General features: G+C 34.2%; 1 protein-coding gene across 1 annotated transcript in view; it reads left to right on the top strand.

The window, feature by feature from the left end:
- SEMA5A (semaphorin 5A) overlaps positions 1-24,079 on the top strand; it is a 445,552-nt gene that overhangs the window by 388,792 nt on the left and 32,681 nt on the right. Inside the window, exons 15-16 of the mRNA XM_044665417.1 lie at positions 10,416-10,641; positions 22,425-22,643. Coding sequence (XP_044521352.1) covers positions 10,416-10,641; positions 22,425-22,643 — 445 coding nt within the window. The remainder of the gene's footprint in view (positions 1-10,415; positions 10,642-22,424; positions 22,644-24,079) is intronic.

Raw genomic sequence — 24,079 nt, 5'->3', positions numbered from 1 at the left:
GTCTAATTACTCAAATATATAAGGAGTTAAAGCAATTGTATAAAAAATCAAGCCATTCCCCAATTGATAAATGGGCAAGAGACATGAATAGGCAATTTTCAGGTAAAGAAATCAAAAGTATCAATAAGCACATGAGAAAGTGTTCCAAATCTCTAATAATTAGAGAAATGCAAATCAAAACAACTCTGAGGTATCACCTCACACCTAGCAGATTGGCTAAAATGAAAGAAGGGGAGAGTAATGAATGTTGGAGGGGATGTGGCAAAATTGGGACATTAATGCATTGCTGGTGGAGTTGTGAACTGATCCAGCCATTCTGGCTGGCAATTAGGAATCATGCTCAAAGGGCTATAAAAGAATGCCTGCCCTTTGACCCAGCCATACTATTGTTGGGTTTGTATCCCAAAGAGATCTTAGATAAACAGATATGTCCAAAAATATTTATAGCTGCGCTTTTTGTGGTGGCAAAAAACTGGAAAAGGAGGGTATGTCCTTCAATTGGGGAATGGCTTAACAAACTGTGGTATATGCGGGTGATGGAATACTATTGCGCTAAAAGGAATAATAAACTGGAGGAGTTCCAGGCGAACTGGAGAGACCTCCGGGATCTGATGCAGAGCAAAAGGAGCAGAGCCAAAAGAACATTGTACACAGAGACTGATATACTGTGGTAAAATTGAATGTAATGGGCTTCTGTACCAGCAGCAATGCAATGACCCAGGACAATTCTGAGGGATTTATGGTAAAGAAAGCTACCCACATTCAGAGGAAGGACTGCAGGAGAGGAAACATATAAGAAAAGCAACTGCTTGAACGCATGGGTCGGGGCGGACATGATTGAGGGTGTGGACTCGAAACTACCACACCAATGCAACCACCAACAATTGGGAAATTGGTCTTGATCAAGGACACATGACAAAACCAGTGGAAAAGTGCGTCGGCCATGGGTGGGGGGAGTGCGGGGGGTGAAGGGGAAAATAGGAGCATGAAACATGTAATCATGTTAAAAATGATTATTAATAAATGTTAAAAAAAATATTCTTTGCCTCCAAGAAGCCCAGCAAGCATCATATAAAGCACTTATCAGCTAATAAATTATTCTTATGGAATATTTAAAAATAATTCACACAGCAGCAAAGTAAATGAAAATCTATAGCTCTAGTTAACACATGGGGAAAAGAGATATGGTTATTCCAAAACAAAGTATTTATTTATTTTACACTTCTGTCTCTGGTTGTTGAATGTTAAATGAAGTAGGTGAAATTAAGATATAAGAATATACCTTTTTGCTAACTATATATTTTAGTATATACAGATTTACTTGTGAAATTTATAATTTTATAAAACTTAAATTATAATACTCTTTTCTCATCTTTCATTGTGTATTTGGAATATACAACTTTCATATGAGAGATACTGATTAGGATTGGTTTTTGTTTGTTTATTTGGTTTTAGCTCTGCCAGTGGCTTAACCTTCTATGGTAATATGAGGCCTGCAGGGCATAATACAGTGTCTGGCACAGAGTAGGCACCTGAAAAATATTTAGCGATTGATTGATTGATTGATTGATTGATGGTAAGAGACTGTCGTTTCTGGTGTTCTCTTAAAGAAGAAAGGCTTTGAGTTTAAGCCAAACAACAGATAATGTGCATTTCATCTGTAGACTAGTTAAGCAAAGTTTTTAAGGAATGAATCATCTGCTAGGTTGACTGGAGAATGATTGATTTTTTTGACCATGAAAACCTTAGAAAAACATCTATGAAATCATGTAAGCTGTGAGTGATGGGGTAAATGGAATTGGGGCAGGGGGAGGATGTTGCCATTTATTTCGATAGAGTATACCCACCAAATTAGAGATGCTTGTGTTGACTCCAAGATCAATATATATGTTGATGTAATTACTTTTGTTTTCAACTCTTCATTATGAGTTTTGGTGATAATTAAGGTCATTTTTCCCTTAACTTTTGAAGAATAATGTTTATTTTAAAATATAAAAAAGAAAGACTGAAGGTGGAGGAGATGGGAAAAAGGCATCCATCTACAATAAGCAAAAGGTAGGAGATAAATGAATTTGTTAATTTGTTTTGTTTAATTGAAAGAATAAATTGATTTTATATTCATCGTGGGAGTAGAGACTTTGAGAAAATATAATTCAATGAAAATAAAATTCTGGGACTAGAAATTTCTAGGCTTCTCCAAATGCACTTTTTAGCAACTAGGCCATCAATGACTGAAAGAGCATCTGATATTTATTTATAATGGTTTTCTTTTATATTTTACTTTATAGTTAGGAAGTATTTTGTATATGTTAACTTGATTTCAGAAATATTTCTGCAAGATTATTTATATCACACTTTATAATTTCAAAGTATTTTCAAAGAATTTATTTCATTCAATTGTCACAACTCTGTGGAGTAGATAGGACAACTATTATTAATCATATTGGTCTCATATTGTATTAATGAAGAAACTGAGATTCAGAATATTTAAGTCAATTACCTATGATCAGACAGCTAACATCTAGCGAAGCTAGAACTTGAACCCAGTTCATCTCATTCTAAGAATGTTCTTCCTATTACATTTTGATATCTCATGATCATTTTTAGAGATAGATCATCTAAATATGGCAAGTAAAGTTATGAAAAGGATTATAGATGTTTTCATGAATCATAGACACAGAAAGAAAGTACCCTTTTGCCCTTGGCTGCTGGTATTGATACTCTGTATGTGTTGTGTGTTTTGTGTGTTTGAAAGAAGAGAGACAAAGACATAGAGAGACATAAAAATAGAGAAAAAAAGATGCAGAGAAAGACAATTATCATCAAATTCATGGTAAAATTTAGAGGTTAAACACTGATGCAGTCCTTGAGATTTTAATTAATTGGAAAAAACAGATCATCCTTTTCCATATTTAATAATTTTGTTTTTCAGTTATATAAAACAAAAAAAAATAAATGAGATTGGTCTTAAGAAAATATAAACGTTTTTTTTCAGGCTGAAAATAATCTCCAAATATTTTATGTGGAATTAATCAGCAAAACATAAAACAAAAACAGAGTACCCACCATATACTTACTTTGGTCAATGACTCACATTTCCAATTACCACTTAGGTGGAAGTAGGATTTCAGTGGAAGGGATAACTTTCCCTCAAAGTAGATTATTCTTACTGTACTCATCACCTCACATGATAATTAGGTATATTCCCTACCCTTACTACATGACTAACACATTATCTTCCTCCTCATGTATGTCCTATTTTATATTTTTAAAACACATGTTGCCTAAAAACCTATTTCAAATGAAATAGTCAGGTTGACTTCCAGTTTATGAAGGATTTTGAAATGTAAGCATCTTTAAATATTAGAAGTAATTAAAAGTTCATTCATTATTGAAGATATGAGTAATACTAATTTAAAAATTGTTGGATTATAAAGCCATGCCAGTAAAGAATAAAAATAATAATTTTATGATTTATATATTACCCTGAAGTTTATAAAATACATAATGATTTTCATTCTTTTCTCTAAGTTGCTTAAAGGTCAAAAGAGTATGCTTTCCTGCCTGCCTCTTCATGTTTTCCATAACTGCTCTATTATTCTATTTTAATTTTATATTGTCCTGCCAAAGAATTTATTCACTTTTACCCACATAAGTGTCACTTATAGCCACTGAAAGAAAGTCCTATGATTATGGGTAGTATGTCTTTTTTTAGGTCTCCTTTTTTTTTTCCTTTCAGTTGTCTAAATTCTACCCTCAAAGATTTTTTTCTAAATGCCATAGTAAATGCTCAATCCTTCTGAAGACTATAAGTCATAAAGTTTGACTAAATGTTTATATGTTCATTATCATGATTCTAGGCCTATTTCACAAACCTACATTAATCCTTACATGTCTGTAAGTAGGAAAAATATAGTTCCTTATGTAACTAATGGAGGAATGAGAAAGCCTTTAGATGTCATAAGCTGATTAAGGTCACCTAACTCAGTAGCAACACTGGGAATGAAATTTCCTCTCCAAAGTCCACTTGCTCACTTGTTGCTAAAAAAAATTCCCCTTTTATTCAGGGCTTCTGTCTGAAAATATTTTTCTAAGTTGCTTAGACCTCACTCTCAAAGGAAAAGCATTTAAATAAGCCATCATGAGTAAATTTAGAATTTAGAAAGAGTTTAGAATGGAATTCAGGAAGAAACCAGTGCTGCTTATAAATTTAGAAAGAAAGCATCCCGCTCATTGAAGACAAAGTTATCCAAAAAAAAGTCTTGGACAGCCATGCCTCTATGAGATTTTAAAGTATTTTAGATGCAGAATGCTGAAAAAGTATAAACATATGCATTCTGGTTCAATATGAAATACTTCTTCCTAGAGGGAGTGAATAAATTAAATAGTCCATACTACCATTGTAAAAAAAGAAAATACAGAGGATATATGATGGAAAAACTTGCTTATGGACTGTTTCTACGTATTAGGGAACATATACTAAAATAGTTATGAAACTTAAATAGCTGTTTAGTTTTCGTATATAAAAGAAACTACTTTCTTTAGTAGATTTTAAAATATCAAAGATTTTCAGTTGTTCATTATATTTTGTATGACATGAGTGGTATGATGGAGTAGGAAATGAGTTCTTACATTCCTCAAGCTGATCTTTTATTTTCATACTTACTACATTAATTGTAAATTGTTTATATCTTCTTAAAGAGGACAAAATGGTGTGCTATAATCTCTTGTACACTAACAAAATTATCTTGATTATTTTTTGTTATGTCCTACTTTGGTATGCTTACAGCTCTGCTAGGAGCTAGGCAGAAGAAAGTTTATAGGGAAGAAGGACAATGTGATCTAATGAATAAAACACAGAATTTGGATTTAAAGAACTGATAAAAATCCCAGCTCTGTTGCTCCCTGTTTCTATGTCTTTGATCCAGCCATCGAATGTTTCTGGGTTTTAATTTTGTCATCTACTAAAGAAAAAGAGGCGGACTAAATGATCTCTGAATTAATTTTTCGTTCTAAGTTCTAAGAACACTACCTCAAGAAGCTCAAAACCTATTTGGGAAGTTCTGCATGTGTATTTTGCTGATAATACTATGGAATATAGTCAGTTGTCTAAATGTTTGACATTACTAAATGTCAGGAAAGGTTAGAAATGAGTCATTATAAGATGGAGTTGAAACTTGGGAAGATTTTTTGGACAGAGATAAAAGTGGCAGTGGGCCTTGAGTAATGGTTGGATTTGCATAAGAAAAGGAAAGGATTCATATCTGAATTTTTCCTCCTCCTTTAAGTTTATAGATATTCTGTATTTTTTCTTTTGAGTTAGCATTGTACTCTATTGCTTTTCGTAGTATCAATGATTCATGAAAAAACTTGAAATTTCAGTTAGTAGGAAAAATTAAAAATCAAATTAAGGGAATTAAGATCATGTCAGTGTGGATAGTCATAATGGCTATAGACTGGTCAATTAGACCATAGATATTCAATAAAATCCTCCTAGCTATGAAAAGGAAATATACTTTTCAATGGAAGCTATCTAAGTCATTAAGATGACCAGGACTAATCTACCATTTATCTCTTAGTGATTAATCATTCTGATGATGAGCAATAGTCATCCTTATAAATAAAACATAATATAAGGAAGGTACCAAAGGAAATGAATTATGTAAGCAAACCAAAATGTCTTAGCGATACCCACATATTCATATAGGATAGCACAAGGGAAAGTACTAAAGTACAAATTATAGTGTATACCATGAGACTAGGAGGAAAGAAAATAAATGATCATTAATGTGAAGAAAAGACAAGATGTATATTTATTACAAACAAAATCAAGGAAGCTAAATTATGCAAAAGGGAAAAATAATCAGAATCTAAGAATGGACCTTCCTGTTTAAGATAACAATGGACATGGGTAAAATTGGCAAAAATGTGTTCTCTCAAACTTGGACTGTCAGTACAACTGGGGTATATAAGCAATATCCTAGCTGAGCATGCAGATAGCAAACAGATGTCAGTAAAGACATTTGAGCCAGCTTTCAAATACATCCATCATTTTTAAAATGAAAATTCATCCCATATAGATGAATATTATGGGCTTCACAGAGGTATTCTCAGGATCAATGGGAATATCTCTCTTCCCTTTCTTTTAAAATATTCTGATCTACATAATTGTTGGCAAACTAGGGACTTATAAGCATAATGTCCTGAGACTTATACTCTTGTAGCAGAGGCACATGATCCAAATATGCTTGCAGGTTATTTTCAGCAAATACCTTTGGACATCTGCACCACAATATGCTGGCACATCGACCATGACTGAAAAGAAAACAGCATATGGCATTTTCAAACTGGCAATACCCACTCTCTGGGTATATATATTCAGCTGTAGAACCTTGAGAATTTCAGACTACTTACTCGTACCTTAGTTTTAAAAGACAGAATACAGTCCATTAGTGAAACTATGATCTAAAGACAAAAAGTAAATAAAATAAGATAGATTTATACAGTTAATATTTGACTGTCTTTGACCATGTTTTGGGTAGAAGATTGATACCAAGATGGTACAGAAAAGTGTGTAGAAGTTCAATTCAGAATTCCAGTGTTGATCAATTAGATAACTTGGTGGTCTTTGAAGTAACAGTATAAAAAAGTATTAATAGCTCTTAATGGCTTAAGATATCACAGATTTGAATAATAACGTTACACTTGATCTTTGCCAAAATGTCGAGAAGCGATAAAGAATAACTTTAGAACAAAGTTGATGATCTACAGCCTATGGGCCAAATATTACATCTGCCTATTTTAGTTTATCCTGCTTAAAGTGATTTTTATATTTTAAATAAAATTTTATTTTCTTAAAATGTAAAAACAGAGAACCTCAAAACATTTTTAACAGTCCTATTTGCCAGTGGCTCAACTGTAGTTTTCTGATCTAGTTTTAGAGTATCATTTATTGTAAGGGTTCACAACCCTTTTTGTGTTGTAGATTCCTTTGGTAGTCAAGTGAAATCTATGGATTTCTTCTCAGAATAATGCTTTTTAAATGCACAACCTATATGTAATTATAAAGGTAACCAATTATATTAAAATTCAATTATCATTTTAAATGCACAAATGCTCGGTTAAGAATAGCTAGTTTATGGAAGAGCAAGTTGTAGTGTACCCAAGCTGTCAAACTATAGACTCCTTGATAATCAGGACTAGAACATAAGCATTTTTTTTGTTTTTTTGTAACTTTACAGGGTATCTTACAAATAATAAAACCTCAGTAAATTGTTGAGAAACTGATAAATGAATGAGTATTATTGTCCCACCCCTATCATCAGTCTAAATAATTATCTACTCTCCTTTCCCTCATCCCCATCCCTTATGTTTTTACCACAGTTAAAATATTCAAGTATTGTCATGTTTCCAAATGAAAAAATTGAGTTCCCAGGAAGTGCTTGTGCATATTTCAGCAGCTCCAGCCCTAAGGCCTCATCTCACATTATGTTGCCATGGCCACATTTGCCTTACTTTTCAGGTTCTCGGCATTACCCCATTATTTACCAGACATCTGCTCTTCTCCATCTCAGCAAGTTAGCTGTTCATTTTGTGAGTGAAAAAGAAATGGGCACAGAAGTACTTTTGGGCCATTTGCCCATTACTTATTGCATGACAGTACTGAGAGTTAGGTTTGGGAAGTGACTGAAGCTCTAATAGGCATAATAATCTTGCACTGAGACGTATCACACATTCAGTCTCCTCTCACTTTTTTTTTGGATTTGGTCCTTTAAGTGAATTGGCAGCAAGGAAGGGCTAGCAAAGCCAAACATTTAAATAATCAGCATTTGGGGAAGTTGATAAAAAGGAAACAAATCCCTGGTTTTCATCACAGTGAATGCAAAATGAAATATGAAATGCTTTCCTTTACATCCTTCTTTGTACCTGATGGCATTTTATGGTTTTGCAATTATCCGCCATGTTGAAATAATAACTAGACCATAAATATTCTGAGTTTTAAAAATTTGGCACATAGGTCACTACTTGTATTTTTATTGGAATAATACTGTCTAATATATTTGTTATTTAGTGTTTTTTTTCCTCCTCTCTTTCCTGTAGATAATTTTCTGGTAGTAAAGCAAATGAATTATCAGCTTTCAAGGATAAAAGGCAAGGTCTATGTCAGGGGTTAAAGAAATCCTAATGGGGGCAGCTGGGTAGCTCAATGGATTGAGAGTCAGGCCTAGAGATGGGAGGTCCTAGGTTCAAATCTGGCCTCAGACACTTCCCAGCTGTGTGACCCTGGGCAAGTCACTTGACCCCCATTGCCCACCCTTACCACTCTTCCACCTAGGAGCCAATACACAAAAGTTAAGGGTTCCCACCCTTACCACTCTTCCACCTAGGAGCCAATACACAAAAGTTAAGGGTTTTAAAAAATTGGGGGGAAAAAAGAAATTCTAATAGTATAAAAGGCTAAGAAAAATCAAAATATAACTCATAAATGCCAATGGAGGTACTTGTGTCAACAACCAAGAAGGAGGCTGTCTTAATTTGTAAGTTTTTGTTTTCATTCATTTGAGCCTTCTATGGCCTTATAAAGGCCATAAATTTCATGTATGCATAATCTAGTAGATAAATGTGTAATTCAATCTGCCGTAATTCGGTATTATCTTTTTTCAGTCTTTTTCATTTTTTAAATTTTTTCTAGATTACATGTCAGAGCAATTTAATCCTTTTCTGACATTTTGCAATCTATATTTTATCTCTCCCTCCTATTCCTCTCCCTTCCCCAAGAGAAAAGGAATAAGCTATAGGTTGTACATGTGGTGTTATATAATTCATATTAATATATTCATCATGCTGTGAAAGAAGACACATTCTCTGTTCTAAGAAAGTTGCAATACAAAAAATCCGTGGAGGAAATAAAGTAAAAAATAGCGTGCTTCAATCTGTATTTACACTCCAACAGTACCTTCTATAGCAGCGGAGATCCTTTCTAGCACAAGTTCCTTGGAGTTGTCCTGCATCCTTGCATTGCCGATAATAGTTATCATTTACAGTTAATCAACATGCATTATTACTGTTACTGTGAACAATGTTCTCCTGGCTCAGCTTGGTTCACTTCGGATCACTTCATAGAAGTTTTTCCAGGGTTCTTTGGTTTTTTGTTTTGTTTTGTTTTGTTTTGTTTTTGTGATCATCTTGTTCATCATTCCTTATGGTGCAGTAGTATTCCATTATAATTATATATATATATGTTCAGTCATTCCCCTCCAGGATAGACATCCCTTCAGTTTCCAATTCTTTGCCACCACAAAAAAGAGCTGCTATAAATATTTTAGTATAAATTGGTCCTTTCCCCCTATCTTTGATCTCTTTGGGATTCAAGTCTAATAATGGTATTACTGGGTCAAAGGGTTTAATAGCCCTTTAAACATGTTTCCCAATTGCTCTCAAAAATGGTTATATCAATTCACAGATTCACCAACAGTGTATAGTGTATTAGTGTATTTTTTTCTGTATACTCTCCAACATTTATGGTTTTCCTTTTTTGTCATATTAACCAGCTGGTAACTCAGAGTAATGTTAATTTCCATTTCTCTAATAATAATTTGAAGCATTATGCATAATTCTGGTCTTATTTTCTATCTATTTAATAACTTTACTCATGGGTTTACTTTCATTTTGATACAGAAGCGAAGGCTCCAATTGAGAAGCTTTCAAGAGAGTGCCCCAAAATGAACATTAGTTTAGGACAAAAATATTTAGAATTTAAAATTTGGCTTGGCAATTCTTTGCTTCCCTTTTTAATATAAACTTTATTTTCTAGCCTTCTTGCTAGGTGGCTCAGTGGATTGAGAGCCAGACCTAGAGATGGGAATCCTGGGTTCAAATCTGGCCTGAGACACTTCCTACATGTGTGACCCTGGCCAAGTTATAACCCCTATTGCCTAGTCTTTACTGCTCTTCTCCGGATCTAAACACTCTACTGATTCTAAGGGAGAAGGCAAGAGATTTAAAAAAAAAAAAAGAAAACTATTTTCCATCCTGAGTCAGTATTAGAAAAGAATTTAAGCAAACAAAAAAACTCTATTCACATATTTTACTTAGCCATATAGAAAAAAAGTATATATGGTTACATTTATCATCTAAGATTTTTAGTACATTCATGATATCTTCTGCAAGTACTCATAGAGTTTATTTACATTATCAGTAAATTATCCTTTACTATTTTCAATGTTAGATAGATTTGATTTTATAATTTTAGAGAGGAGAACCTAAGTATTCTTTAAACACACATAGCTACTATTCCAGGACATGGAGATTTAGAATCCATACGCACAATTTATTAGCTAAGAGGAGGAAAACAAACCTGTTAGTATTTTGATTTTACAAGATGACAATAATACACCATCTATTTTTCCCTCCAGGAATATCAGCCTTGTAATACAAACTCATGTCCAGAACTGAAAAAAACCACACCTTGGACCCCTTGGACTCCCGTCAACATCTCTGACAATGGAGGCCACTATGAACAACGGTTCCGTTACACTTGCAAAGCTCGACTGCCCGACCCCAATTTGCTGGAGGTGGGAAGGCAAAGGATTGAAATGCGTTACTGTTCCAGTGACGGTACCAGTGGCTGTTCCACAGATGGTAAGCTGAGATAAAATAGGCACATTGTCAAGCTGTGAACTCCATATCATCACTACTGTGGATGGTATTTTGGCCTTCCTGTCATTTATGCCATGCAGAATGGAAGAGGATTCTGTTAGTGAGGAAAACTAAGATAATACTTATTTCTTTAGTTATTTCTTTTTTATTTCTGGATGTTCTTTTTTTTAGGAAGAATGTTGACAAACTGGAAGATGATTAGACTGCTGAGAAAATTTTGAAACAATACCATTTAAAGAATGGTTAAAGGAATCTGAGATGATTTGCCCAGGAGAAGATTTAGCAAGGTTATGATAGCACTCTCCAAGCATGTGAAGGGCTTTAACAGAGAAGAGGGATTAATTAGACTTACGAGAGTCCAGAAGTCAGGAGCAGGAGTGGTGGGTAAACATCGTATGTGAGATAGGTTTGTCTGTTCGATGTTATGAAAGTTTTTTCTAATAATTTGAGGTAACCAAAAGTAGATACTTGGGACCTGTTACCTTCACCTTCTTTTTAGTCTTCAGATAGAAGACTGATAGAGATGATTCTCCTTGATATACAAGTTTGACGACATATTCTTTGAAGTCTACTCACTCAGAGAATGCAGTGTAACTGGATTCACTTTCAAAATTGAGCAACAACCAGTAGTTGGTGATTTATTGGGACTATTTTTCATTACTTTTTGGTAATAAACTGTACTAGGCACTTAATTTTTTTTAACTATTTAAGTAGAATCTAGTGTGTTTTGGACCTTCTTCATCTAGAGCAGTGGTTCCCAAACTTTTTTGGCCTATCGCCCCCTTTCCAGAAAAAATATTACTTAACCCCCTGGAATTTTTTTTTAATTTTAATAGCAATAGGAAAGATAAATGCACCTGTGGCCATCACCGCTCTCCTGGATCACTGCAGCACCCACCAGGGGCAGTAGCGCCCACTTTGGCAATCACCCATCTAGAGGGAAAGATTAATGATGTAGTAAAACCTCATTTTAATGCAGAAATAGAATTGATCATTGAAATAGCATTTTCAAGTGTAGCTTTTTATTTTATGAAATCTATAAATAAGTAATGGAAACTCACATTTATGTAGATGGTATTTTGTTTATAAATCTGTGGGGCAGCTAATGCAAACACTGTTTCAACAGCACGGCATCTAATTTAAAGATGCACTTAATTAATGATTACTTCCTTTATTTCCTTCCTCATTTTATGGAAGAGAAAACCAAGCTATAGAAAAGCAAGGTGTGATGAACTTTTGATTATGCCAGGCTGACTTTCTGGAGAATATTCTGTTGAAGCAATCCTTTCCTCTCCCATATTGACTTTAATCTCTTTCTAGGAAAATTTCACCGTAAGCATGACCATTTTTCATAAGATGTTAGCTTTGATAACAATATCGTTCACAGGAGACCTCCTTTCTTCGTAGATCAAGAAACTGTGACAAAAGCATTGTAAATTCTTGCTCAAATCTACAACTACAAGTATTTTGTTAAAGATCACAAAGCATGAAACTAAGCACATTAGTGGTCCAAAAATTAGCTTTCACCAACAGATTATAACCATAAAATTAAAACCCTTTGAAAGGAAAAAATATGGAAACCAGATTTAGGGAGGAGAACTTTATCCTATATTTGTATCAATAATGCACAACATTTGCATTATATCCCAATATCTTTCTTATTCTATGTACTAAAGCATTTTCATTGCCTTCAAATGTATTGTGGTAAAAACCTTGAACTAAGAGTCAGGGGCAGCTGGGTGGCTCAGTGGATTGAGAGCCAGGCCTAGAGACTGGAGGTCCTAGGTTCAAGTCCGGCCTCGGACACTTCCAGCTTTGTGACCTTGGGCAAGTCACTTGACCCGTATCGCCCACCCTTACCACTCCTGGGCTAAGGACGGTCCCTAGCCCGAATGAAAAAGGAGGAGGGTTGGGCATGGGGCTAGCAACCCCACCCTGTAAAAACTACATCTGCTAAAGAAACTGCAACCTAAAGTAGGGGCAGCTGGGCTAGCTCAGTGGATTGAGAGCCAGGCCTAGAGACGAAATGTCCTAGGTTCAAATCCGGGCTCAGACACTTCCCAGCTGGGTGACCTTGAGCGACCCATTGCCTACTGGTTGTGGCCCTATGCTCCTAGAATGGAGTCCCAGGATAAAAAAAAAAAAAAAAAGAGTCAGGACCCTTGTATTTTAGACCTACCTTCTGTAATAACTAGCTCTGAAACTTAAGGCAAATAATTCAGACTGTCATATAGTCTGACATGAGAGTAAGTCTTCCTTAGGCTTAACTGGAAGGAAATTAAGGTTCTAGGCTCCCAAAATAATAGGCAACTATTAGTTAACTTCTTGTTGCTTCTTGGTAGCCTAGAGCAGACATAAAATGCCCAACATGTTTTCTTTAGCAGTACAATTATTGTGGCTTCTAATGTGAATTGTGACATCTTGAAAACACATGAGTTCTATATGTTTGGCCAACACTAATTTTAAGCCACTTTTGAAATGAAGAAATTCTGTTTCCTAGGAACAAAATAAAAGTCAGTTGTTATTGCTAATTTAGCTCTGGTCTCTGGGAAAGGAAACTTAAATACATGTATATATTTGAATGGATATACTTTCAATAATTCTTTAAATAGAAATGTGTGTGGCAAGCATCATGCTGGACACTACTGTTAAAGAGCTTATATTCTTATCAGGAAGACAACATATATAACTATTGGCATATCCAAAAGAGATGTAAGACATTTCAGTACTATATGTATAAGATAGAGATATAATTATTTTATCTAACATATTTTAACTGAATAGCCCACAGTTTTACCACACAAAGCAATACTCTTATAAAAAGGGCATAAATCCAATATCTTTTCACTGGTATTGAGAGAAAAAAATTTTTTTATCAAAAATCTAAAACAATGTATTAATAACAATTAATTACATCTTCTGTAAAACCTTAGCCTTAACTTCCCCCAATTTTGACTTTATCAGAAGCTGCTCAACACACATATTACTCACATACTCTTGTAAGAATTATAAACACTATATCTTGCTATTTATTATCTTATTTACAGGCAGATACTATAACACTTTAGGATGTGAAAGAAATTTAACTGGGCAAGACATACTTCCTTAGAGGAATAAACATTTTCGTTAAAAATTGAAATTCACAACAAGCACCTTTCTACTCTTGGTATTCCCAGATGCTGTCACCATAACCCTGCTAAGTTTAAGAAGAGTTGCTGAATATTTAGTGGATCTGAGAACGTCCTAGAATTCCCCTGAACCTATTCCTTGAGTTTCTGAAGGGTGATGGATTGTTGATGCCTAGGAGCTTTTTCCATTTCAATGAGCAACAGAAACCACTAGCCCCAACTTGCTCTAAATAACTTCTATGTTCATATCCTAGAGCTCAGGGAGGAATGCTAAATAACATTTGCAGAAACAATGGCCTTTTCCCATCCATCCCCTTATTATTTCTTGAAGAATTCCTAATTTGTTCATTTTATCCAGGCTTTGGCTTTCAAAGATCTCATGAAATAATTTGAGAAATCCCAAGGAAGGCTCTGATTAGAATTTTTGTATTACAACTACTTTTAAACAAGCACTGAAAAAGCTCCAAGCCTTCGGGTTAGGTTTATCCTTATGCCATTTTTTAGTTGAGCCTTCTGGTCATGGGAGAAAAAAATCCATAAGAAGTGGTAGAGTTTCTTCTAAAATTCATTCTAGCAGCATTTCATAAATGACTGACAGCTGATGAATAGAATTTTGGCTTGATTATAATAGCTGCTTCAGTTTCAAAGAGATTGATTATGTTAAAAATCACAAATATAGATATTGGTCTAAATGTGGTCTATTAGAATTACATGGGAAAAGTTGTTCTTGTCTTTTAAGAAAGATTGGGAATTGGACAACATCCATAAAATTAAGAAAAAATTTAAAGTAACAGTTTGTTTTTCATCTCTTCCTGGCTATGTTTTATTTTCTAGATTTCATTGGGTAAAGTATGTACATCCTAGTGACAGATTCATCTATTCTCTAGTTCATTCTCTATCATCCCCTCTCCTCTTTTTCTTCTGTGAGTCAGTGAAAGTCTTTGGCTTGCATTCACAAATCTACTAGAAATCTGATGAAACATGGAACCCTTGGATGCATCTGCCTTATTGCCAGATTACAGTCATAGAATAAACTTTGCTGCTATTTCTAAAGGTTAAATGCCTCACTTGGAGAGATGATGAGGAATAAATCATTTCAGAAGGCTTGCTATAGGTATGACTTTTGTTACTATAACATGAAATAAAATAGAAGAAAGAAGAAGAGGGCTACTTCTAAAAAGGATTCGAAACCTCATATGAGCTGAAAGTAATGGATTCCAATCCCCTTATTTTATAAATATATAATGTACAAATATATGTATATGTATGAATATACATGTTTTATGTATGTGTATACATATATAATATACATACTTGCATATTTTAAATGAGGACAAATATGTGTTTGTGTATTGTATACATATAAACACACACTTGTATGTTTTAAATAAAGACAAATTTAAATTTGTACAAGATCACACAGATCAGGTCAGGAATTTTTTATTTCATTTCCATCCTTTAAACATTTATCAATGGGGGGAGCAGTTCTTATTTTTATAAATTTGAGTCTATTTCCAATAAACTCAAGAAATGAGGCCTTTATCATATAAATTTGCTGTAATTTGTTCCCTCAGTTCCTTGCTCTCCTAATTTTCACTACATTGCTTTTGTTTTGTGCAAAAATTATTTTAGTATAACCAAAATTAATCCATTTTACTTTCCCTAGTTCTTTCTTTCTCTTGTTTTATATAAATGTTCCCTTATCTGTAGATCTGACAGATTTTCCCATGTTCCCCTAATTTGTTTATATAATAGTCACCTTTATATCTACAATGTACATCCCCTTTGACCTAATCTTGCTAAATTGTATGAGACGATGATCTATGTTTTGTTTCAGCTAAATTGCTTTCTACTTTTCCCAGAAAATTATTTCAAAAGGTGAGATCTTGCCACTAAAACAGGCATTTTGGGGTTTATCAAATACTAGATTACTATCATTATTTTCTACAGTGTTTAATTTACTTATCCTATTCCACTAATCCTTCACAATAATTGTTAGTCAGTCTGAGATTGTTTAGATTATTCCCACTATATAATGCAGTTTGAAATTTGGAACTGTCAGTTGTTTTTCTAATGAGATATTTCATATTTTCTTCACTTTTTTCATTATTTTGATTATTTCTTGATGTATCATGGAGTTATTATATCCCCCTTCCCCATTTTTACTTCTTAATTAATCATTTTCTTCATTGAGTTTTTGTGCCTCTTTTTCCATTTTACTCCTTTTTAAAGAATTCCTTTCTTCTTTGAATCTTTGTCTCTTCTATCTTTTGGCCAATTGTTTTTAATTTTTTTCTATATTTTTGTGCTTCTTTCACCAAACTGATAATTTTCTTTTCATAATATTTTCAGATAACTCCCACTTCACTTGCCAGCTTTCCCTGTAATACCATTAGTTTTAAAGCCATCTGGTTTTAAAACATCTTCAAGGAATTCTTGCTAATCTTTTGTCCAAATTTCTTCTTTGTTAAGGCTTTGCTTTTGGTTGTTTTCACATATTTGTTGTCATCTTCTGAGTTTATATTTTGATAATTTCTGTCTCCATAATAATTTTAATGAACATATTTTGGGTTTTTTTTGTTTGTTTATTTTTCTAGACTATTTCTGGACTTTAAACTTTTTTAAAGTTGTACTCTGTTCACCTGGAGGTAGGAAGGCACTGTACCGAGTTTCAGGCTTTTTGTTGTTGTTTTTGCCTTATTATTTTTAGAACTAGTTCTATGGTATATAAGTTTCCATTGTTTCCAAGATAATGTGATCCAGGGAGAGGTGAAATCATTGTTCTCCTGGTCTGTTCTTTACTAAGGAAGGATCTTTGATCCTCTTCAGCCACAATTGCTGTCATTCCTCTCTGTCCTGGAACTGCAATCCCATGCAAGGTATAGGGAATGCACCATGTTAGGTCAGGATCCCCATACTCTCTTTCTGCCAGTTGGCTAAGTCCCTTACTCTCTCTAGGTTAAGAGTTTATGAAGCTTTGGCAATACTGTTGCAGCTACATATCTCACTTCAATCTTTTGTTGGATATGCTGCTTCAGAGTTTGATTTGGCAAGTTATTTTAGAGTTGTTTGGAGGGGAATGTTGAGAGAGTTCAACTGACTTACTGCCTTTTTCCCACTAACTTGATTCTGATCCTCCCAGTTGCCATCAATTGTTGAAATTTTTCAGCCATTGAAATTCAAGTTTTTGAGTTGATTGATTGATCTGGCTAAATATCTATACCAATAAAATCATAGATCTTTGGTAGCATCAAATTTGAAAACTTGAGTTCAACCTATTTCAAAATTCAATATGCTGTATCAATACTAAGAAAGTATTTTAAGTTGTATTTGCTAGAAATTAATTCATTTTCAGTAATTTTAGTTAAAAGCAAAAAAACATACCTGTTCAAACTATGACAACTTTAATTACCAAAGGAACAATAATAATGACAATTTTCTAGCTAATACTGTATTTTTTTACTTTGAGAAAGATGAAAGTTATTTTCAAACTAAAAGGTGATGCTCTAGTAGAGAAAATGAAAATAAATTTGTTAAAATGTTTTTTTTTTCTTTTTTGAGTTACTATCTTTGTGGTACTTTCAATGATGGGAACAGTCCTGGTGGTTTCTTGGAATCAGAGAATCAAGAGGAGAAAATTAAGTGCTTCCTGCTCACTTATTTTTTTCCTTTGAGTACAATCTGAATGACAAGGAGACATGATTATATAAAGGCTCTCTTAGAATGGAACAAGAAACAGAGACTCTCCAAAACCAATGTGACTTTGTATTGCTAAATACTTCTCTTTCAATTTGACAGCAATCTAAATAGGATCTCATTTCTTACTACATCAAATTAAAGGAAAAAATAGAAAGAATGATTAGTTTCTTGGTTTCTTGTAATTATCATTTATAACAAATTCAATGGATATACTTTTTTTAGCTTTTCTTCTCTTCTTCATTATAAGCCAAAAAAATTGAAAAGTGGTTTTCTTATTTGTTTGATTTTTAATTTGAATAATAGAACCCATCATCAATTTCAGAATGCTGCAAAAATGGTTTTTAAGAAGGATGGGTATGAAATAAAGCAAGCTGAAAAATGTTTTTATTGCCATGTACTCCATAGCACCAAATTCCTTGCTTTAATTTTTAGCATTTCTCTGTTTTATTAGGGAAATTAGATAAATTAACTGACCATCTTCAAACCTGAAAAACCACATAATTAATAGCAATGTCTCTTTACTAACAAAAGTCATCTATGTTTTTGTAAATCTATTATTTTATCTTTACTTTTAATTTTTCCCATAAATTTCTTTCTGTATCTGTAAGTAATTTATGGGCAGACTGACAGTATTTATTGGATTATTTTTGTGTTGTTCAGTCATTTCAGTTGTGTTCAATTCATTTTAACTCCATTTGGGGTTTTCATGGCAATTTAGGCTTTTGCCATTTCATTCTCTAGCTCATCTAACAGAAAAGGAAACTGAGATAAACAATATTAAGTGACTTGTCCAGGGTTACATAGCTAGGAAGTATCTGAAGCCATACCACTAGAACTTTAGACTTTCTTTACCTCTCACTTGGACTTTTTTAATTGTCTGTTTCCTGTCCTTTTCTGACTTTTCCAGTTTGGTCTTCGAAGAGTTACCAAAATCATCTTCCTAATGTTTAGGTCTTCCTGCTGATTTCCCTTTTTTTGATGCATGATTTTCTCAACTTAAAAACCTCAGTAGATCTTTGTGGATTGAGACAATTTTAAACTAGTATTTAGGGATCTGAAAAAAACTACATTCCTATAAGACTAACTCTCATGTACTTGTTTGGATGTCATGAGCTCTGGGTTCCTTTATCACTTATTACTTATATGATTTGGGGCAAGTTTCTTGACCTCCTTTGATCTCAATGTCCTCATCTTAAATATGAATGTTGGACCTGATATCGTCTGAGTCTTTCAACTCTAAATCTTTAATTCCATGACTGTTCTGCTTTAAAGTTCATAATGTATTTTCTTCATTCCATGAGATACTTAGCACAGATATTATTATCTATCCATTTTTTTTAGATGAAGTAAAAAAGTCTCTGAGATGTGTGACTTGTTGATTATCCCACTGTTAAGAAGTAATAGTATGTTGAAACCCAGACCTACTGATTCCAAGTCTAACACAGTATATGTTTCACAGTGGTTACTATAACATACAAGCTACATTTCCATCTCTCCTGCCATTCATCTATCCTTCAGAAAGCTTATATTCCAGTCAAACTGGAATATTGGCTCTTCCTTAGATGTCAGAGGGCACCATCTCCCATCTGTACATTTCCTTAGAGCATCCCCACACCTTAAATGCACTTCCTCATTAACTGCTTCTATCAAAATTACTTTTTTTTCCTTCACAGTTTAGCTTTGTATATCACCTCTTTTATTATTGCTTCCCTGAACCTTTTAGCCTTTTCTTAAATTTTCTGAGAAGACTTGGCTTGCACCTCTCCTTTGAATTTATTACCCCATTCTGTGTTTCATGCTTAGCTTTGCACTTGCTGTTTCTCACCATAGAATAAAGTAGTGGGGAGTAAAAGGACTATCTCATTTAATTTTTTAACTTTGTATTCCAATGACTCAATATAATAATGGCTTTAAAATGTGTCCAATTGAGGTGAAACAACATTGCAGGGGTTCTATGTTAATTCCAAAGGGACAGTGTTGACGTTCATGTAGTAAGAAATATAATGGTGGTGATGATGGCTACTATTCTATTAACACTTTCCTAGCACTTTGCAATGTTTTCATTATATCTTTTCAATATCCTTGAGAGATAGGTGCTATTATTTTCCCCATTTTGTAGATGAGGAAACTGACACTGAGAGAGGTTAAGTGTTTTCCATAAAATAAAACAACTAGTATGTGCCTGAGCAGGATCTGAAGTGAGGTCCTCTTTCACTTAGCTGTCAGTCCTATGATGATGAAAATTGACTGTGGCTAGGGCAGTTAACTTGGATAACTATCTATTTGTATCTCATTCAAATCAACCAAATGAGAAAGGACTTAATGTGTTTGTTAATGTGTTTGTTAAACTATCATTTCATATTGAATTAGAAAGCATCTTGTAAGTCCTGTAGTCTAACTCCTTCATTTCGACACAGGAAGAAACTGAGGCACCCAGAAATGATTCAGTTACTAGATGTTTTATAACAGAGCTGGGATCTGAGTCTGTTTCTTCAGAATCTGAGGTTACTCAGTAAATAGAACATTGCACCTAGAGTCAGGAAGACCAGAGTTTCAATCCTGTCTCAGACTTTTTACTAGCTGTGTGACACTGGGAGAATCATTCAACTTGTTTGCTTTAATCCACTGGAGAAGGAAATGTCAAACCACTTCAGTATCTCTGTGAAGAAATGGACAGCACTGGTGTGCTATGGTCCATGGGATCACAAAGAGTCAGACAGAACTAAATAACAACAACTTCTGTCTTTAAATACAGTATCTTTTCTACTATACCACACAGCGTTTTTCAGGAAAGCTTTATGGGAAAATGTGCTCCTGTGTTTGAGACTTTCACCTCTGACTGAATCTTAACAAGTCTGACAACTTTCCTTTAGTTAGAGTCCAGGGGACATTAAGCTCCTTTCATGTAGAGGTTATTTCATTCTTCATTCTTCACATGTCCTTGCACTATTTTTGGCATATAGTAGGAGCTAAATAAATGCTTATTGATTGGTAATGAGCAAAATAGAAAGAGTTAAACATTTGATCTGTCATTAGAGATAATTCTCTTTTTATAATTCTCTTTGAAGTTATACCCAATACTTAGATGGTATGTGTGTATGTATATATGTATGTATGTATGTATATATATATATACATAGACTAGATAGATAGTTGGAAAGATAGATATATTCCACCAGGCAAAATCTTCACATGACTTGGGTTGACACCCACCTAAGTCACCAACTGGGGTGGGACTACCATGGATGCTACAGATTCTTGGAGCCACAGGTGAAAGTTGGGTGGCACCAAAGGAGGAAAACAGCTCTGAACACCAGTGGTATTTGTCTTTATTGAACATTCCTGGCAGAATGGGCAAATGAGAATAATTTGTTCCTATGGCCATGAAGGTAGAGGAAGTAGATGTTGTGGAACACTTAGAGTTTGGTTAGATGTTGAAGAAGCCAAGGCACTGCATCCAAAATCATTACCAGTTGTCCTGATTTTTCTTGCCAATAAACTTGTATGATCCTGAAAGAGAGTGAAACTGATGTCTTTGTGCAACTCTGCCCTACTGAAATCAAATTTTTGCTTGAGTAAAAAGACATTACCAGTGATTTTAATTTGGTCGTCTGAGTACAGAGGACAACTACCACCACCAAAAGACAGATGGATGGATGGATGGATGGATGGATGGATGGATGGATGGATGGATGGATGGATGGATGGATGGATGAATAGATAGATAGATAGATAGACAGATAGATAGATAGATAGATAGACAGACAGACAAACAGATTTATCTATAGAATAAGTCTTCTACCCCTCATTTTTGTACAAAAATTATTAAAGGGCTTTTTAAATTGGCAAATAAATAAAAATGAGGCAAGCATTAATTTTTCCTTTGTGTCCCATATTCATGAGGATGCTTCATTGCATTAATAGGTAATGTGTTTCAAAGTATTGTTGTTTTCTTCCTTAACACATACTAGCTAACTGATTCATCATTCATCCCTCTATATCCTCTAGCACAGTGAATTGCTCATAAAGCTGCAATTTAAGATTGTCAAAAATAACTTCTGTAGTTCCATGTAAGGTTTCAGTCTCAGCAGCCATTGATTCCATGGCAGTTAATCTGCCACCTTTCACTAGCATTTAATTCACTTTCAAAAGGTGAATGGGTGAAGGCACAGGTTTACGAAAAGTCAGAATCATTTCTATTTTTCTAGCTCGATGGCTTTAACAGAAGTGTGATATATTCCATTCTGTCTAAGAGCGATTAAATTCCCATGCTGTGTAGTGTGTGCCTGCAGGCTATATATGGTTTTTCAGTACCTTTCCAAAGGAAAGTGAGGTAATTACATTTCCTTTCAAAGAAAAAATAACATTACTTGAAAAGTTCTAAAACTAGTATCAAAGTATTTGTTATATATAACATAATAATTAAAGAAAGCATTTATAGAGAACTTGAAAGTTTAGAAAGCACTTTTACCTATATTACCTTATTCAAATCTCACAACAGCCTATGAGGGTGATGATATTGTTATCCTCAATTTTTTAGATAAGGAAACTAAAGCAAATATTGGTTAAGTGACCTCTCTTGAATAACAAAGCTATTAAATGTCTGAGGCAGGATTTGAATTCAGGTCTTCCTGAATCTGAAACTCCAAATCCAATAATCTATTCAGTCCCCAAACTGGATGCTTAAGCAAACTTTGCCATATATAAAATTATTTAATTAATATATTCTTTTTTAACAATACTAGTAGAAAATTAGGAAGTTACATGTTTTTAAAACTAATATTACTTTTTTGTTTTTTGAAGTGTTGAAAATTTGAGTTGGAGAAGACAAAGTAAAAAAAAAATATGATACTAGTAAGTTTAGAGTTAGAAACTGTAAATTTTTATTTGCCATTTGAGTGATTGGTAGAGTGATCCTTTTACCTTTTTTATATGAAGGACTCTCTGGAGATTTCTTGCGATCTGGAAGATATTCTGCCCATACCATCAATGGTGCTTGGTCAGCATGGACTCCTTGGTCCCAATGTAGTCGAGACTGCAGCCGAGGCATTCGAAACCGTAAACGGGTCTGTAACAACCCTGAACCCAAATATGGAGGACTTCCCTGTCTTGGTCCATCACTGGAATACCAGGAATGTAATATCTTGCCCTGCCCAGGTAAGTGTATATAACATAAGGAAAGATTAGAGACTAAGAGAATTGTAAAGTGTTCTAATATTTGGTCAGACTCTGCTTAATTAATTTATTCTTACTGTTTGATATTTGTGGTGTGTGTCTGTGTAAGTTTTCCAACATCAACTTGATCATTGTAGGTCAATGAACATGCTACCTTGTTCCTAGCAATGCTTTCTTAAAAAATTTGTCATCGAATGTGATGTACCCAATAAAACATCTGTACGTCAGCTGCTAAATGCTTATTCTTCTCTCCACTAGGCAGGAAAACTAACTTTTAAATCTCATTCTATATATTTTACATGGATTAGGTCATAAAATTATAACTGTGGTCCATTAAAGTGTACATATGTTTTTATGCACATATACTCATATAGATATGTATTTTGATTGAATAGGTATAGGACTTTTTTTTTTTTTTTTTTTTTTTTAAACCCTTACCTTCCGTCTTGGAGTCAATACTGTGTATTGGCTCCAAGGCAGAAGAGTGGTAAGGGTAGGCAATGGGGGTCAAGTGACTTGCCCAGGGTCACACAGCTGGGAAGTGTCTGAGGCCAGATTTGAACCTAGGACCTCCCGTCTCTAGGCCTGGCTCTCAATCCACTGAGCTACCCAGCTGCCCCCAATAGGTATAGGACTTTTATTGGTTTTTAATAGGATACTGAAAATGGAATGATATGGAATTTTTATAGAAAAAGTTAATGGAGACAGATGCAGCTAGGTGGCTCAGTAGTTAGAGTGCCAGGACTGGAGACAGGAAATCTTGGGTTCAGATTTGACCTCAGATACTGTGTGACCCTGGGCAAGTCACTTAACCTCAGTTGCTTAGCCCTTACCACTCTTCTATCTTGGAACCAATATTTAGAATCCATTCTAAAACAGAAGGTAAACGTTTAAAAGAAAAGATAATGGAGGTAGTATGAAATTATCATTATATTCAATGTACCTTTACTAAAGTAGTTCTTAGAAACTACGCCAGGCATTTATCTTAGTTTGGGCTGGCATTGGAATATTCTCAGTGGTTCTCATGCAGGCTCTAACTGTTCTGAGGGAACAATGCTGATGAAGAAAGTAGGTGGTTAGGAGCTTAAACAGTGGCAGGAAAGAGTGGATTAGGCGATGAGTTATAATGGATGAAGGGTAAACCCAGCTATGTTGGAGACAAGCCCCATGACCTGCTATTCTAGAAGGAGTGAGACACATCATCTTCCTACCCAAATTCATAGACTACTGCACCATTTAATATTGACTCTCATTAAAATTTACAAAACATTTATTTCCTAGCATGTATAAAGAGAAATGTATCCACACACACAAATATTAATGTTCATGTGCTTACAAGTATATTCATGTTGCAGAACATGCATAAAGTACTTGTCAATTTTAGGGAAGATGTGATAACTGCCAATGTGACAATAGAG

The sequence above is a fragment of the Gracilinanus agilis genome, chromosome 1 (genome assembly GCF_016433145.1).
Source record: "Gracilinanus agilis isolate LMUSP501 chromosome 1, AgileGrace, whole genome shotgun sequence".
In the NCBI taxonomy this organism is placed as follows: domain Eukaryota; kingdom Metazoa; phylum Chordata; class Mammalia; order Didelphimorphia; family Didelphidae; genus Gracilinanus; species Gracilinanus agilis.
This window is presented reverse-complemented; position numbering and strand designations above follow the sequence as displayed.